The 15,014-nt window shown below is 40.7% G+C and overlaps 1 protein-coding gene across 7 annotated transcripts in view; it reads left to right on the top strand.

Annotated features, from left to right (window-relative positions):
* The window catches only part of MAP4K4 (mitogen-activated protein kinase kinase kinase kinase 4), a 230,808-nt gene that overhangs the window by 165,205 nt on the left and 50,589 nt on the right, over nucleotides 1-15,014 (top strand). For all 7 annotated transcript variants that reach the window (XM_023733938.1, XM_023733942.1, XM_023733939.1 and 4 more), the window contains exons 9-11: nucleotides 3,142-3,317; nucleotides 6,079-6,151; nucleotides 8,251-8,461. In XM_023733938.1, the coding sequence (XP_023589706.1) occupies nucleotides 3,142-3,317; nucleotides 6,079-6,151; nucleotides 8,251-8,461 (460 nt within the window). The remainder of the gene's footprint in view (nucleotides 1-3,141; nucleotides 3,318-6,078; nucleotides 6,152-8,250; nucleotides 8,462-15,014) is intronic.

The following is a 15,014-nucleotide window of genomic DNA, read 5'->3' as shown; positions in this document are numbered from 1 at the left end:
GTGCTGTCCAGTTTTCTTTCCCGTCCGCTGATGTACGCGTGCACACGCACGTTTTTTACTTTAGTTTCTTTCATACTTTGCCCTGTTTCCTCTCTGTCCTTGCCACCGGCACATTTCATCATCCTTTCCCCACTTTCTTCTGTTTGCAGAATTTTTCTCTTTCTTTTTATACTGTCTGTCACCACATTCGACTCCAGATAACTGAGGCTGTCTTAATTCCATTTACCAGTTTTTCTGAGAGGATCTTCAAGTCCAAAAACCAAACCAAACCCGTTGCCGTCGAGTCAATTCCAACTCTTAGGACCCTATAGGACAGAGTAGAACTGCCCCATAGAGTTCCTAAGGAGCGGCTGGTGGATTCGAACTGCTGACCTTTTGATTACTAGCCAAATGCTTAACCACTGCACCACCACGGCCCCTCTTCAAGGCCACGCAGTTGCAAAGATTTTAGCACTGAGTGATGTCTTGCATTAAGACATGATAACTCTGGGTATCCAGGGGGCGGTCAGCCCCGGGGAACCCAAATGCATATAATGGACATCCTCAAGGAAAAGCTATGAGACTCTGCTAACACCGTCTCTGGCTCATATAATCTAACTAATACTAGATTTTCCCTTTCTGTCTGATTTTATAGAAGGAAATCTATACTGGAAGGATTGCTAAATTACTGCTTTGAGTTCCATCAATTGGCCTCACTTTTACTTGTAGTTGTGGGCTAACTGCTGTGTGTACAACATACCATGATATGAAGAGACAGACGTAGATGACCATGAATGCTTCCTACGTGCCTTTCTTACCCCAGACGTTCTTTAACTAAACACGATTAGATGCCATGTTCAGCCATTCGCTTCATTGCTGTCATTTTACCCAGGCATTCTGACAGGGACTAGATGATCATAGACATAAAGTTCTTTTTCCTTTGTGATTTCTGTCTTCCTGTCCACCAGATATATATTTCTTCTATTTTAGAGAAGGGACTTTCAAAAGATGACCAGTGACCTCTTTTCCAGCAGAACCTGAAAGTTGATTTTAAAGAATATACTATAGCACCTGTGGGCATGGTGTGTGTTGATCCCTTTGGGGTCTCTTAATTCAGGGCTCTGACTCATTAGGTCTAGGGAGTGACCTCAAATATTTGTATTTTTAATAAGTTCCCCAAAATGTTTCTGGTGGACGGCGGGATTGGGGGAATCTCGGTGTTAGAGCATTCCACTACACCGTGTAAAATCTTTGATGGTCCACCTTGACCGTGGAATAAAGTAATAACTTCTTTGAGTGATTTTGAGGACCTTCTCTGAGCTGATTCTAACCTGTTTTATTCAGTCTTTTCCACTTCGCATACTAGCCACAGAAAACTATTCGTTATACTCTTAATACTTTTTCTACTTTTGTTTGTGTTGTTCTTTGCCGTGGAATGCTGTCTTCTCTGCCCCATCTTTGGACTATCAGATATCCTACTTTTTTTTACATTCATTCCACTGTAACACTTGTTATTTTTTCCCTCCTCTATAAGTTTGATATATCTTGTTATTGTGTATAACTATTAAATTTCATTCACTTTAGTTCCTATGTATATTTCTTATGGAGCCTAACATAACAAAATACAAATAATTGGTATATAAATATTTGTTGAATCGAAAAAAAATAGTAAGTTTGGATGAAACTGCAAGATAATAGAAGTGTTTCTTAAAAGCAGTGAAGTAATTGAGAAGAGCTGATTTTCTAAATCACGTTTTTAAAGACTGAACAGTCATTCATTCATTCAACAAAAATTTATTACATACCTATTGTGATGTGCCATACTCAGTGTTGGACATCGCTGACAACTTGAAGAATAGAAACCAGTCCCTGAGCTCTACCATTTCAAACTAACAAGGGAGACAGAAACATAAAAGACTCCTAATGGGGTGTGTGGGGAAAAGGCTTCCCAGAAGAGACGATTCCTGAGCTGAGTTTCACAAGATAGGATGGGTGCCAGTGGCTTGGCCAAGGCATGCAGAAACAGGCTAAAACCAAACTGGCTAGCAGGGTAAGTGTAGGTGACAGAGTCATTGCTCCCTCAAAACCATTAGTTTCTCCCTCTGTACGTTAAGCATACAGAACTGATGCATTTCTTTGAATGAATAAACTAGTCTGAAGTTCTAATTGATGTGTCATTAGTAGGTTCAAGAGTCCCAGCATTTGGTCACTGGCTTGACTCCTTTTTGTGTCTGTTCCTCTCGTCTGTCCTCTTGTCTGCCTTCATTTTTAGGGAAACCTCCCTCTATCCCCCTTGCCTCCTCCACGCCTAGATTAAGTGGTTAATAAGCAACATTAGCTTTAACCCCCCCCCACAAAAAAAAAAAAAAACAAAACCCGCTGCTGTCGAGTCGATTCCAACTCCTAATGACCCTATAGGACAGAGTAGAACTGCCCCAAAGGGTTTCCAAGGAGCAGTTGGTGGATTTGAACTGCCAGCCTTTTGGTTAGCAGCTGAATGCTTAACCACTGTGCCACCACATCTCGGATTTAAACCCAGTTTTATTTAAATGTGATTTCCATCATCGTTCTCTATTTGTGGTATGTTGTTGGTGAGAAAGAATAACCTTTAAACTATGTTTAATTAATGCTCCTGATCCCCAAAGACTCTGAGTTCCTATTTCAGTCATTAAAGCAATTAAGCATTGTACATTAAGCTATAAACAGTCATACCAACGTGAACTAAAGATCGAAAAGAAAGTAAGACGACCTTTTTGCTTAACTGTCAGTTGACACAGTAGCTTTCATTTTGGAAAAAGTTATTTCATATTGGATCATTTTTCCTGTTATTTCCAAGTCCCAGTGGCCTCTTTATTTACTCTTTGCATTCATTCTCCAAATACCCTCACCAACAGAGATGGATTGCAAAAATGGGCTCAAACATAGCAACGATTGTAAGGATGGCGCAGGACTGGGGAGTGTTCGTTCTGTTGTACGTAGGGTCACTATGAGTTGGAAGTGACTTGACGGCACCTAACAACAACAACAAATTATTCCTCTTCACTTGCGGAACGTTCATGGTGAATTCTGAGGCTCTTCATTGTTCTCAGGCTTGTTACTTAACTGATAATTTAAAGCTCTTTGCAGTAGAAATTTGATGTTCTTTTTTACTTACTCTTACAGGTCAAAGAAATTTTTTAGTTTTATAGAAGGGTGCCTGGTGAAGAACTACATGCAGCGGCCCTCCACAGAGCAGCTTTTGAAACATCCTTTTATAAGGGATCAGCCAAATGAAAGGCAAGTTAGAATCCAGCTTAAGGACCATATAGACCGGACCAGAAAGAAGAGAGGAGAGAAAGGTATTAAATCTGTTTCGATTAGTAGTTTGTCTCTGCCCTGCAGCTCAGTGGTGGGGGATGTAAGATCCAGCCTGGCTCCAGGCGGGGTTGAACTGAGCTGTTGGTGTGTCGCCAAGCTGGGACTATCTGCGTAGGTCCGCTGGTGGGTCAGCGTAGTGGGCTGTTTTTCTAGTTCTTCCTCAGGAGCACATCTTTGTTGCTGTTGATACGCTTTTTTTCTGCCCTTCTTCATTATGAGTGTTGTGTTCATGGTATACTTCACTCAGGGTTTACTGAGCATCAGCGGGGAGCAGCATTGTCAGTTTCTCCGTCACATTCTGCTCAAGAACCCACCGGGGTTTCTTACTCCTGTAGGCTTGTACACGTCGTGTGGGTCGATGTGGGCCGCCTGTCCCGCTTTTCTCTCTTTGCTGCACAGCAGGAGCATGCTCTTATGCTTGTTCCTTCAGGTTCCTTTCTGTTCCCACTGTGTCACGCCCTGGTTTTTTGTTTTGTAGCTTCATGCACACTGTGTCCACCTGCCTGCAGCGCACTTTGCTTTCTTCCCCTGCAAGGTGCAGCTCAAGCACCGTCACCATCTTCACCAAACCTTCTCTGAAGACCCTGGCTCCTGTTGACCTTTCTGTCTTGTGAACTCTTACAGCAATTTTGTAGAACAATGTTTGGAGGATAACTGGCATCCCATGAATTTTTTTTTTTTCTTCTTTTTTTAACACTCAAATTTCAAGGCAAAAAAGAAACTATAAAGAGCAGGTTCAGAGCAATGAAAGAGTTGATTGAAGGATCACCTTCTGGGCTGTGTCCTGAACTTTTTACACGTTCATTTAGTCTTAAATAACTTTTGTGTTCATAGTTAAGTCTTCACTGATTTTCAGAATAACATTTTTGTTTTCATATATTGAGTCATAAACACAATTAAGCATTGCACATTAAGCTAAACAGTCATTAACAGAGTGAACTAAAGGTTGAAAAGAAAGTAAAATGACCATTTGCTTAACTGTCAATTAACGCAGTAGCTCTCTTTTTGGAGAAAGTTGTTTTCATATTGAGCCGTTTTCCTATTATCTCCAAGGCCAAGGGGCCTGTGTTATTTTCTCTTTGCATTCATCTTCCAAATATCCTCACCTTCTCGTCAATAATTAACAGTTCATAGTGCAAAATTTTAAACATATCAGAGTATATATTTAAAGAATTCGAAAAATTATATGGGTTAGAATTTCCCTTAAACGTTAGAGTATCTGTGTATGTCCATTAAAATTATATATTAGCTTTGATTTTTTTCCTATCATCCATTCTGCATCTAGCATAGAGGAGAACTAATGCCATTTATGTAATGAGTTTGTCCTGAATCATATTTTGAGTTCTCAGTCCCATTGTCTTAGTTATCTAGTGCTGCTATAACAGAAATACCATAGGGGTTGGCTTTAACGAAGAGAAATTTATTCTCTCACAATCTAGGAGGCTAGAAGTCTGAATTCAGCTCCAGGGGAAGGCTTTCTCTCTCTGTCAGCTCTGGGGGAAGGTCCTTGTCATCAATCTTCCCTTGGTCTACAAGCTTCTCAGCGCAGGGACCGCGGGTCCAAAGGATGTGATCGACTCCTGATTCTTCATTCTTGGTGGCATGAGGTCCCCTTCCTCTCTGCTCGATTTTCGCTTTTTTATCTCTGTCCACTGTTACGTGATCTGATGTGATTCTCCTATGTGTTGTAAATCCTACTGTCTTAGTTATCTAGTGTTGCTATAACAGAAATACCACAAATGGATGGCTTTAACAAGGAGAAATTTATTCTCTCACGGTCCACACAGTACTGGGAATCATGGCCTAACCAAGCTAACACACATTTTGGGGGGAAACAATTCAATCCCTAATACCCATCTTACCAGAAAACTGATTTTCATCTAATAAGTCTCTGGAAAAAATAGAAATGTATTTCTAGTTTGTGAGTAGTATTTGGTTTTTAAATCTCTTCACCTTGTCTGGTTTTGATGACTCTCTGGAGTAAAATTGTTCACTTAAAGTTGGATACTGACTTGAGTGAAGGGACTAATAAGATGGCCTCTTACTTTTGGGAAAAAGGCATAAACCCTGTTGAAGTGAAAATAAGTTATTCGTGTTGAAACTTTTTCGTGCGGTCTGGTTTGAGAAGAGCAAATTTTGTTTTGTTCTCTTGCTGTATTGTTCCTCATTTTTTTTCTGGGCCTTTTTATAATTTGTGGGAACATTTGATTTTTTTTTTCTACTGTAAGTACCTACTTGATGTTTTACTTTTTGTCAGACCAGCAGACTTTTCTCCCTGTTGCCCTCTCAGTGGGTCCCTAATTGATAAAGTAACGAAATCAATTCTATTAGTTGCATTAAATTAGTTTCACTAGTTATGTCTCTTTTGAATTTTGGCATGAAAGTGGACTTTCTGAATTTGCTGGCACTCTTGGGCCACTTTATCTTAGATGTCAAGTGCTCTGGAGACCTTTCTCATGGTTCTGCACTTCTTCAGAATTCATCCCCTTAAAGGGTGTCTTGAGTGCAATGGAATCTGCCCTTCTCTGGGGTGTAGTAAGGCCAACCCAGAGAATCGCCACAGTGCACTGTGGGAATTAGGTGTGGCATCCTCCCCGCCCCCCAAAAGTTCTCCAGTGCACATTGCTGTTTTCACAAAAAGCATATTATTTCTTTTCTGTCATAATACTGGAGATACTTGGCCTGTACACGTATGTGTCATGATTTGTGAACCATCCCATTTTTTTGTCCTTTTCTTTATAGATGAAACAGAGTATGAGTACAGTGGAAGTGAGGAAGAAGAGGAGGAAGTGCCTGAACAGGAAGGAGAGCCAAGGTAATGATAAGGCCAATGTTCAGCTTCCTGATTTATGAAGAGATTGTTTCATGCTGATGCCAGGGTTTCAGAAGACTCCTATGTACTGTGAAGGAATCTTACTTTAATTTAAAAGTGCCTTAGTGTCTTTCATTCTATTATTTGAAAGGTTCCTACAGACATGTTTCCCATTTAGATCCTCTTGCCCAGTGGTTCTTTACCAGGGATTGCATGTGCTCTGCTCACCCAGTCATTTGGAAACGTGGGGTTGCCACTGGCATTTAATGCTCTAGGAGCCACAGATGGGAAATGCCTTGTGGTGTATAGGACAGAAGCAAAAAGAAACTACTGCTGTTGAGTCGGTTCCTACTCATATCAACTCTATGGGACAGAGTAGAACTGTCCCAGAGTTTCCAAGGCTGTAAATCTTTACGGAATCAGACTGCCACATCTTTCTCCTGCAGAGTGGCTGGTGGGTTTGAACCACTAACCTTTTGGTTGGCAGCCGAGCACTTTAACCACTGCACTATCAGGGCTTCTTGTGTCTAGGACAATCCTACACAAGAATTGTGCTGTTTATGTGATGTAGGGCTTTTCTTGAAAAATGCTGCACCTAACCCAGCCTTTCTCAAAACAAATTTTATTGTTTTTTGGGGGGGAGGGGAGCACTCTTCTGTCAGGTGTGGTTACCAGCATTTCTTTCCCCTGTTAAGGTGTATTCTTTCCTGATCCCACTTACAATCTGTGTTTTGGTTTATCTCTGGCTTTCTGAGGTACAGTGAAGCAGAGACGAAAGAGTTGAAATTGGTAGACGGACCCATAACCAAAAAATTTGTCGCTATCAAGTCGATTCCGACTCATAGCAACCCTAAAGAAAAGAGTAGAACTGCCCCATGGGGTTTCCAAGCAGCAGCTTGTGGATTCAAACTGCCAACATTTTGGTTAGTAGCTGAGCTGTTAACGACTGCGCCACCAGGGCTCCGAGATGGACCCGTACTAGGTGATAATCAGGGAACAGGATTTTTGGATTTTCATAAGGTTTGCCTGGCAGTCACTCAGGTTGCATCTACACATGACTGATTAATTGAACAAAAGGAGGAGGAGTATGTCGAGAAATCTGTGGGGACCTCTACTCCACAGATTGCAAGTTTGAAGAGCGTGTGTCAAGAGATGAAAGAAAATTTACTGAAGAAACTCCATGTTATCTTGTTCTCCTTATGTAGGAGAAGAATTGAATCCATTTTAGACTAAAAAGTTCAGAGGAATTTGAACCGATTTCATACGCAATGAAACTCTTTGAATAAGAGCATGATATAATAAGAGGCCTTTTAAGGAGATTTGTTTGACATGTTATTCTGCATGGTTTGGAAGTAGAGAAATGACTCACAACATGGGGACCAGCTAGGAATGATGCTGTTTAATTTATCTGTGCAATGGCAAGCTCATGGGACCCACTCAGGCTCAGCTGGCCACCCTGGAAATAAAGGAAATGGGAGGGGAATACATGACAAGACTTGATGGTCAGTCTGACAAAGAAGATGAAGCAAAGGCAAAAACTGAAGAGTACGCTGATATTTATAGCCTAGCAGGGGAGGAAAATGATGTTCCTCTCACTGGTGGAAAATAAGGTAGTCGAAGGAAGAACTAGTGAAGTGGAAGAAAAAGGCAATTTCGTTTTATCTATTTTGAATTCACGTGAGAATCCCAAGTAGAGATGTCCTGAAAATAGTTGACAAACAAAATCCAGGATAGAGTTTTAAAATATTTACTGAATAAATAAAAGGAAATGCGGGACTGTTGAGTTGTAGATGCAAGAGTGGGAGTACCTTGTTAGGAGAATGAATGTAGAAGAATAGAATGCCCATGGGGCGGTCTCATTTAGAGGGCAGTGCCATTTGGATGTGGAGCCCTGGTGGCAAAGTGGTTAAGAGTTCAACTGCTAACCAAAAGGTTGGCAGTTCGAATCCACCAGGAGCTCCTTGGAAACCTTATGGGGCAGTTGTACTCTGTCCTATATGGTTGCTATCAGTCGGAATCTACTCGACAGCATGGGGTTTGTTTTTTTGTTTTTGTTCGTGCCATTGGGATACATCCCTCACAGCTCTTACTCCCTCCTGCAGTTCCATCGTTAACGTGCCTGGTGAGTCTACTCTTCGACGGGATTTCCTGAGACTGCAGCAGGAGAACAAGGAACGTTCTGAGGCTCTCCGGAGACAACAGCTCCTGCAGGAGCAACAGCTCCGTGAGCAGGAAGAATATAAAAGGCAGCTGTTAGCAGAGAGACAGAAACGGATTGAGCAGCAGAAGGAACAGAGGCGGCGGCTAGAAGAGGTAGGAAAAGTAAAACGTCCAAGTTCGTTTTTCCTCTTGCTTTATTTACATTGGTAGCAAACCTTCAAAGGAATAATCTCTGTAACCTCCTGAGGTCATACCTATCCCCTGGCTTAGCTATTCAAATAACTTCTGAAGGAAAGCTTATGCTTTTAGACTGGCAGGACTTCACATTCCTTGAGGCCTTAGAAATATTTTCTTTGCTTGCAAAAACTTTAAGGACCTGCCCCACAGTTACTCATCAACATACTGTGTTAGATGAAGAGAAACAGTGTCCCAAAGACGGTCTACCAGTTTTGTGGAGTCTGTTCCCCATTGTCCTTTTCAGTGGCTTGCTCAGGCTTGACCTGATTTCTTTTCCACTCTTGGCCTCTGGGTCCAAGTTTACATGCACATATTTTTCTGAAACTTCAGACTTTTTCAGAGGAAAAACATTTTTCTGTAAGTGCTTTAACTTTAGATATATTTAACGTATCTCTTGGGTACACTGCAAACGCTATGCTGTAGTCTAGTTGTTATGTGGAATGAGTTGTGTCCTGTGGTGGAGAAGTACGTTCTGTACTGTCTGCTCGTTTAAATCGTTCATACTCCTAATGTGGGTAATGTGGTTACCCGCAGCTTTTTCATTTTTAATTCAAAGAAACATTTCCCTTGTCACCTAGGGGTCAAAAAAGCCTTTTGACTTCATTTTCCTGACTCCCTTTTGCTGTTTATTTCAAGCTCCAAATTTCTCTTTCATGATCATTTCTGTTTCCATTTCATTCCTACACCTAATTGTTTCACCTTTATCTTTCACCTCGTGAGTAAGAACTCAACAACAATAAAGCCCCGTATTGATACTATACAATGGACTTTAACTAACAACACATGCTGTTCCCCAAGTTATTTAAGAGTACATGTGGTGGTGGTGGTGGTGGTGGCATGTGGGTGTGGTGGTGTTTGTGGGGTGGGGTGTTGTTTTGTGTATTTGTAGTCTAGATTCTGGAAACTCTTTATAATACCCTATCCCTTGTTTAGAAAATCAGTGTCTGTCTAACTAAGGGGACTGGAAGAAATAAGCCAGGACTTTTGGAAGAAAACACAGGACATACTCCCCTGTCATAGGGACAATATGACCATTTATGTAACTCTATAGTTTGTAAATTTGTTTGTAATGTTTTTGTTAAGACTTCTCGCAGTGTTCTTTGAACATAACAGAAACCCTGAGTGGATTCAGAGGTTTGCTCAAGTTGCACGTTGCCTGTTAAAACAAGCCAAACCAAATCCGTTGCCATCGAGTCGATTCCAACTCATAGCAACTGTATAGGACAGAGTAGAACTGCCCCATAGGGTTTCCAAGGAGCAGCTGGTGGATTCAAACTGCTGACCTTTTGGTTAGCAGTCAAACTCTTAACCACTGTGCCACCAGGGCTCCATGTTGACTATTATTGTATTAGAATACTTGTGTTTTGAGACTCTGGGAGTTCCTACTTGTTTCTTTACGTGATGTTCTCCACAGTCTCTTCTGATAATGGGCTGTGTTTTCCTTAAGAACATGATGTGTGTTACTTTGGTGGTTTATGAATTGGAATGCTAAGCACCGAGTCAGAGCTCATTTGTACCACAGGCCTTGGGAATAGCTCTCAGGCCCCATGGTAGTGAGACAACAGTGTCTGTTAATTCAGCCCCTATCCAGTCTAGCCAGTGAGGATTTCAGGGTGTGAGGGTGAACAGATGGCTCAAGGAGAGAACCGAAGTTTTAAAGTTATTTTGTTTTATGAGCTACGTAGTTGCTAGTGAATTAGGGATGTGCGCCACTATGAGATTTTTGTACTTCATATGTTTTAATTAGCCCTTTAATTTCAGCCTCTCAGTAAAAGTTCAAACTCAGGGTCACCTCTTTCCACCTCTTAATCAGGAAAGATGTAGCTGGGCACTGAATAGGGGAACATTTGCATGAATTGATGGAACTACTCATTTATCCATTGGTTTGAACTCCTGGTGATCTAGTTCCTTTTTATTAGACTCAGTAATTAAGAGTTGCTTACGTTCTAAGTCTCAGAAAGGTAATTTGAGAAAAATGAGCCATAACAGAGTGTGGCCATTTATTGACTTTAAAGGTTCAATGAGAACTGTTTAGGGAATAGGGATTCCTTATGTTACAAACAGAGAAAGGAAATAAGATACATTTATCTGTGGTTTGGTCTGCTACTCTCTTAGACTAAAAAAGATAAAAGGGAAATAAAATTTCTTAAGGTAGATTTATTTTTAGTGAGTTTATGGTAACATAATGGTATGGGAAAGTTGGAAACAAAGAGGAAGGGTCAGCAGTGTGAAATTATGGCCTTGGTGATACAAACAACACCGGAGATTGCATGATAGAATTTTGCAAGACCAATGGCTTGTTTATTGCAAATACCTTTTCTCAACAACGTAAACGGCGACTATACACATGGACCTCGCCAGTTGGAATACACAGGAATCAGATCGACTACATCTGTAGATAGAGACAATGGAGAAGTTCAATATCATTAGTCAGAACAAGGCCAGGGGCCAACTGCAGAACAGACCATCAGTTGCTCAAATGGAAGTTCAGGTTGAAGATGAAGAAAATTAAGACAAGTCCACGAGAGCCAAAGTATGACCTTGAGTATATCCCACCTGAATTTAGAGACCATCTCAAGAAGAGGTTTGAGGCATTGAACACTAATGACTGAAGAGCAGACGAGTTGTGGAATGACATCAAGGGCATCATACATGAAGAAAGCAAGAGGTCATTGAAAAAGCAGGAAAGAAAAGACCAAAATGAATGTCTGAAGAGACTCTGCAGCTTGCTCTTGAACATAAAGTAGCTAAAACAAGAGGAAGAAATGATCATGTAAAAGAACTGAACAGAAGATTTCAAAGGGCAGCTAAAGAAGACAGAGTAAAGTATTACAATGAAATGTGCGAAGACCTGGATTTAGAAAACCAAGGGAGAAGAACATGCTCAGCATTTCTCAAGCTGAAAGAACTGGAGAAAAAATTCAAGCCTCAAGTTGCAATATTGAAGGATTCTGGGCAAAATATTGAATGATGTAGGAAGCATCAAAAGAAGATGGAAGGAATACAGTCACTGTACCAAAATGAGTTGGTCAACATTCAACCATTTCAGGAGGGTAGCATATGGTAAGAACTGATGGTACTGAAAGAAGGAGTCCAAGCTGCACTGAAGGCATTGGCAAAAAACAGGCTTCAGGAATTGACGGAATGCTAATTGAGATTCTTCAAGAAATGGTTGCAACACTGGAAGCACTTACTCGTCTATGCCAAGAAATTTGGAAGCCAGCTTCCTTGCCAAACAACTGGAAAAGATCCATACTTATGTCCGTTCCAAAGAAAGGTGATCCAATAGAATGCAGAAATGATTGAATAATACCTTTACTATAACAAGTAAGTAAAATTTTGCTGAAGATAGTTCAAAAACAGTTGCAGCAGTACATCGACAGGGGACTGCCAGAAATTCAAGCTGAATTCAGAAGAGTACGTGGAACGAGGCATACACATCCTTACTGATGTCAGATGGATCTTGACTGAAAGCAGAAGATACCAGAAAGATGCTGACCTGTGTTTTATTGACTCTGCAAAGGCATTGGACTGAGTGAATCATGACAAATGATGGATAACATTGCGAAGAATGGGAATTCCAGAACACTTAATTGTGGTCATGAGGAACCTGTACTTAAACCAGGAGACAGTTGTTTGAACAGAACAAGGGGATACTGAGTGGTGTCAGATCAGAAAAGGTGTGTGTCACGGTTGTATACTTTCATCATACTTATTCAATCTGTATGCTGAGAAAATAATCCAAGAAGCTGGAAGAAGAACGAGATGTCAGGACTGGAGGAAGACAGTAACAACCTGCAATATGCAGATGACACAACCTTGCTTGCTGAAAGTGAAGAGGATTTGAAGCACTTCTTAATGAAGATCAAAGACTACACCCTTCAGTATAGATTACACTTCAATTTAAAGGAAACAGAAATCCTCACTGGACCAATATGCAGCATCAAGATAAATGGAGAAAATATTGAAGTTGTCAAGAATTTCATTTTACTTGGATCCACAGTCAGTGCCTATGGAGGCAGCAGTCAGGAAATCAAATGACATATCGCATTGGGCAAATCTGCTGCAAAAGATCTCTTTAAAGTGTTAAAAGCAAAGGTGTCACTTTAAGGACTAAGGTACGCCTGATCCAAGCAGTGGTGTTTTCAGTTGCCTCATATGCATGTGAAAGCTGGATGATGAATAAGGAAGACCAAAGAAGAATTGATGCCTTTGAAGTATGGTGTTGATGAAGAATATTGAATATACCATGGACTGTCAGAAGAACAAACAAATCCATCTTGGAAGAAGTACAACCAGAATGCCCCTTAGAAGCGAGGACGGCAAGACTTGTCTCAGGTACTTTGGACATGTTATCAGGAGGGATCAGTCCCTAGAAAAGGACATCGTGCTTGTAAAGTAGAGGGTCAGCGAAAAAGAAGAAGACCCTTAATGAGACCGATTGACACAGTGGCTGCAACAATGGGCTCAAACATAACGATTGTGAGGATGGTGCAGGGCCGGGCAGAGCTGCAGTCTTTTGTACACAGGGTTGTTGTGAGCCAGAACCGACTCGAGGACCTAACAACAGCAATAGTAACATTGTAGGAGTAAGCACATTAAAAAAAATAAATAAAAACTAGGTATAATATGATCTTTTTAGTATAGTTAGAGGTCAAAATCAAAATTTGAGATTTCCAGAATCTGTCCTTTTCTTTAAAAAAAAAGAAATAGCTGTCTCCTTCCAGTCTTCCTTTGTTAGAGGATGACTGTGATACGTGTATTCTGAAGACTTTAAATGTTTGCCATTTAGATGAAATAAAGACCATTATCGGGTTATTAGCCATCTTTTCTGTGACTTGCACTCCCGTTCTGTGTTTGAACACTGCTGATGATTCAAGTCTTCCCCTCTCTGAATCTTTCTGTGCCATTTGAAAACAGTAATCTCCTTCCTTTGCAAGTTTTCAGTCGTGGAGTCAAAGTTGGCACTTTGTGATTTTGGGGAACCTGCTTCCCTCAAGTGAGGAGTAAATGTTAGTGTGAACCCCAGCAGCTGGGTTTTTTTCCCTTCTACCAAGATGACATTCAGTCATGTTCATTTCTATCATTTCGGGAAATTCCAAAGTGAATGTTAAATTGTAGAGGGGTGGGGGGAGGTGGAAAAAATGAAAAAACAAAGGAAAGGGAGAGGAAAAAACACATTTTCTGCGTGGAGTGGGATTAGTACTGAAGTTAAATTGTAATGCTGGGAAAACTTAGAAATTTCTAAGGAAAAAAAATCGGCTTTGCCATGTGCTTCTTGTCTGTTTCTTGCCTGTGAGATCTTAGAAGGAAGGAGTGGTGAACTCCCTTACCCCCAAGGACTTCCCAGCAGTGTTTCAATGCATTTTAAAGAAATAGAAAGCATTTCCTCACCCCTGCAATAAGGCCTTTGTTTGGCAAGTTTGGCAGATCGTAAGTACCTGACTTCAGGAGGACATGTCAGCACAGTGCTACCTTTTTTACAGCTCCAGCGTTCATATGTGCGGTAATCATGACCATGGCACGCAAGTACCCCTACAGCCACGGCCTTGCGATCTGTCAGGTCAGCAGCTCAGTTGTTAAGGGCGGCTGTCTCGCTTTTAAGAACTCCTTATAAATTCTTAAATATTCTCTTGGCATCCCCATCTAACGTCTGGTTATATTTACAGTTAAGCCTTGTGAACAGTTAGTTTGGTTTAGCAAATGGTGTTGGTTGCCTAAAGGTGGGAAAGAGTTCTCTTTGGGGGAGAAACAGTTTCTCTACTGTGGTTTCGTGAGAAGTGGCGTATTAAAATCTCAAGAGTTGGTAGTTTATGTGTGCAGTAACACAAACTCAGAAGTTCCTGGGAATAGCTGAATCTAAAGAATAGACTGGGTTATTGAAGTCTATTAGTTTCCACGAAAAGCCAGTAAGTCCAGTGGAGAAGATTTAAATGGACCTTGATAATTAGCAGTATGACTTATTTAGAAAAGTTTTTAGAATTGTGAGATGAGAGCACTGCTTTTAAATGCCAGAATATATAGAAAGGGAAGTTAATGATAATGAAAGCGTAGCTGGAAAAAGGCACATTTACTCAGGCAGGCTTGGGAAGATTTAAGTAATAACGGGAATCTCTTTATAATTTGGAAGGTTTGAAAATCTCTTCACAGCGTCTTGCAGTTTTTCAATTGGTTTGCTTTTATTTTTAAAGAAAATAGTAATGACACCGGTTTGCAAAAGCTAGGACTTCAAAGGATTATATCATATTTATCATTTTTAGTGAGGTAAATCTGAATCATGTTCCTAACACTCTCCTGGGTTTTGTCATGTGAAAGCATAGGCATAAAGTATGGATTGATGTTGTTTATTTAGTTGATGTGTTTTATTTTTTGCCAGTTTCTTTGGAGGTTCTAGTGCAAGAGGCAGGCTTTTCACTTTTCACAGTAATCATCTATTCAGACTTATTGACTAATGGCTTACTTTACCTTT

Source organism: Trichechus manatus, unplaced genomic scaffold (assembly GCF_000243295.1).
Source record: "Trichechus manatus latirostris isolate Lorelei unplaced genomic scaffold, TriManLat1.0 scaffold00004, whole genome shotgun sequence".
In the NCBI taxonomy this organism is placed as follows: Eukaryota; Metazoa; Chordata; class Mammalia; order Sirenia; family Trichechidae; genus Trichechus; species Trichechus manatus.
This window is presented reverse-complemented; position numbering and strand designations above follow the sequence as displayed.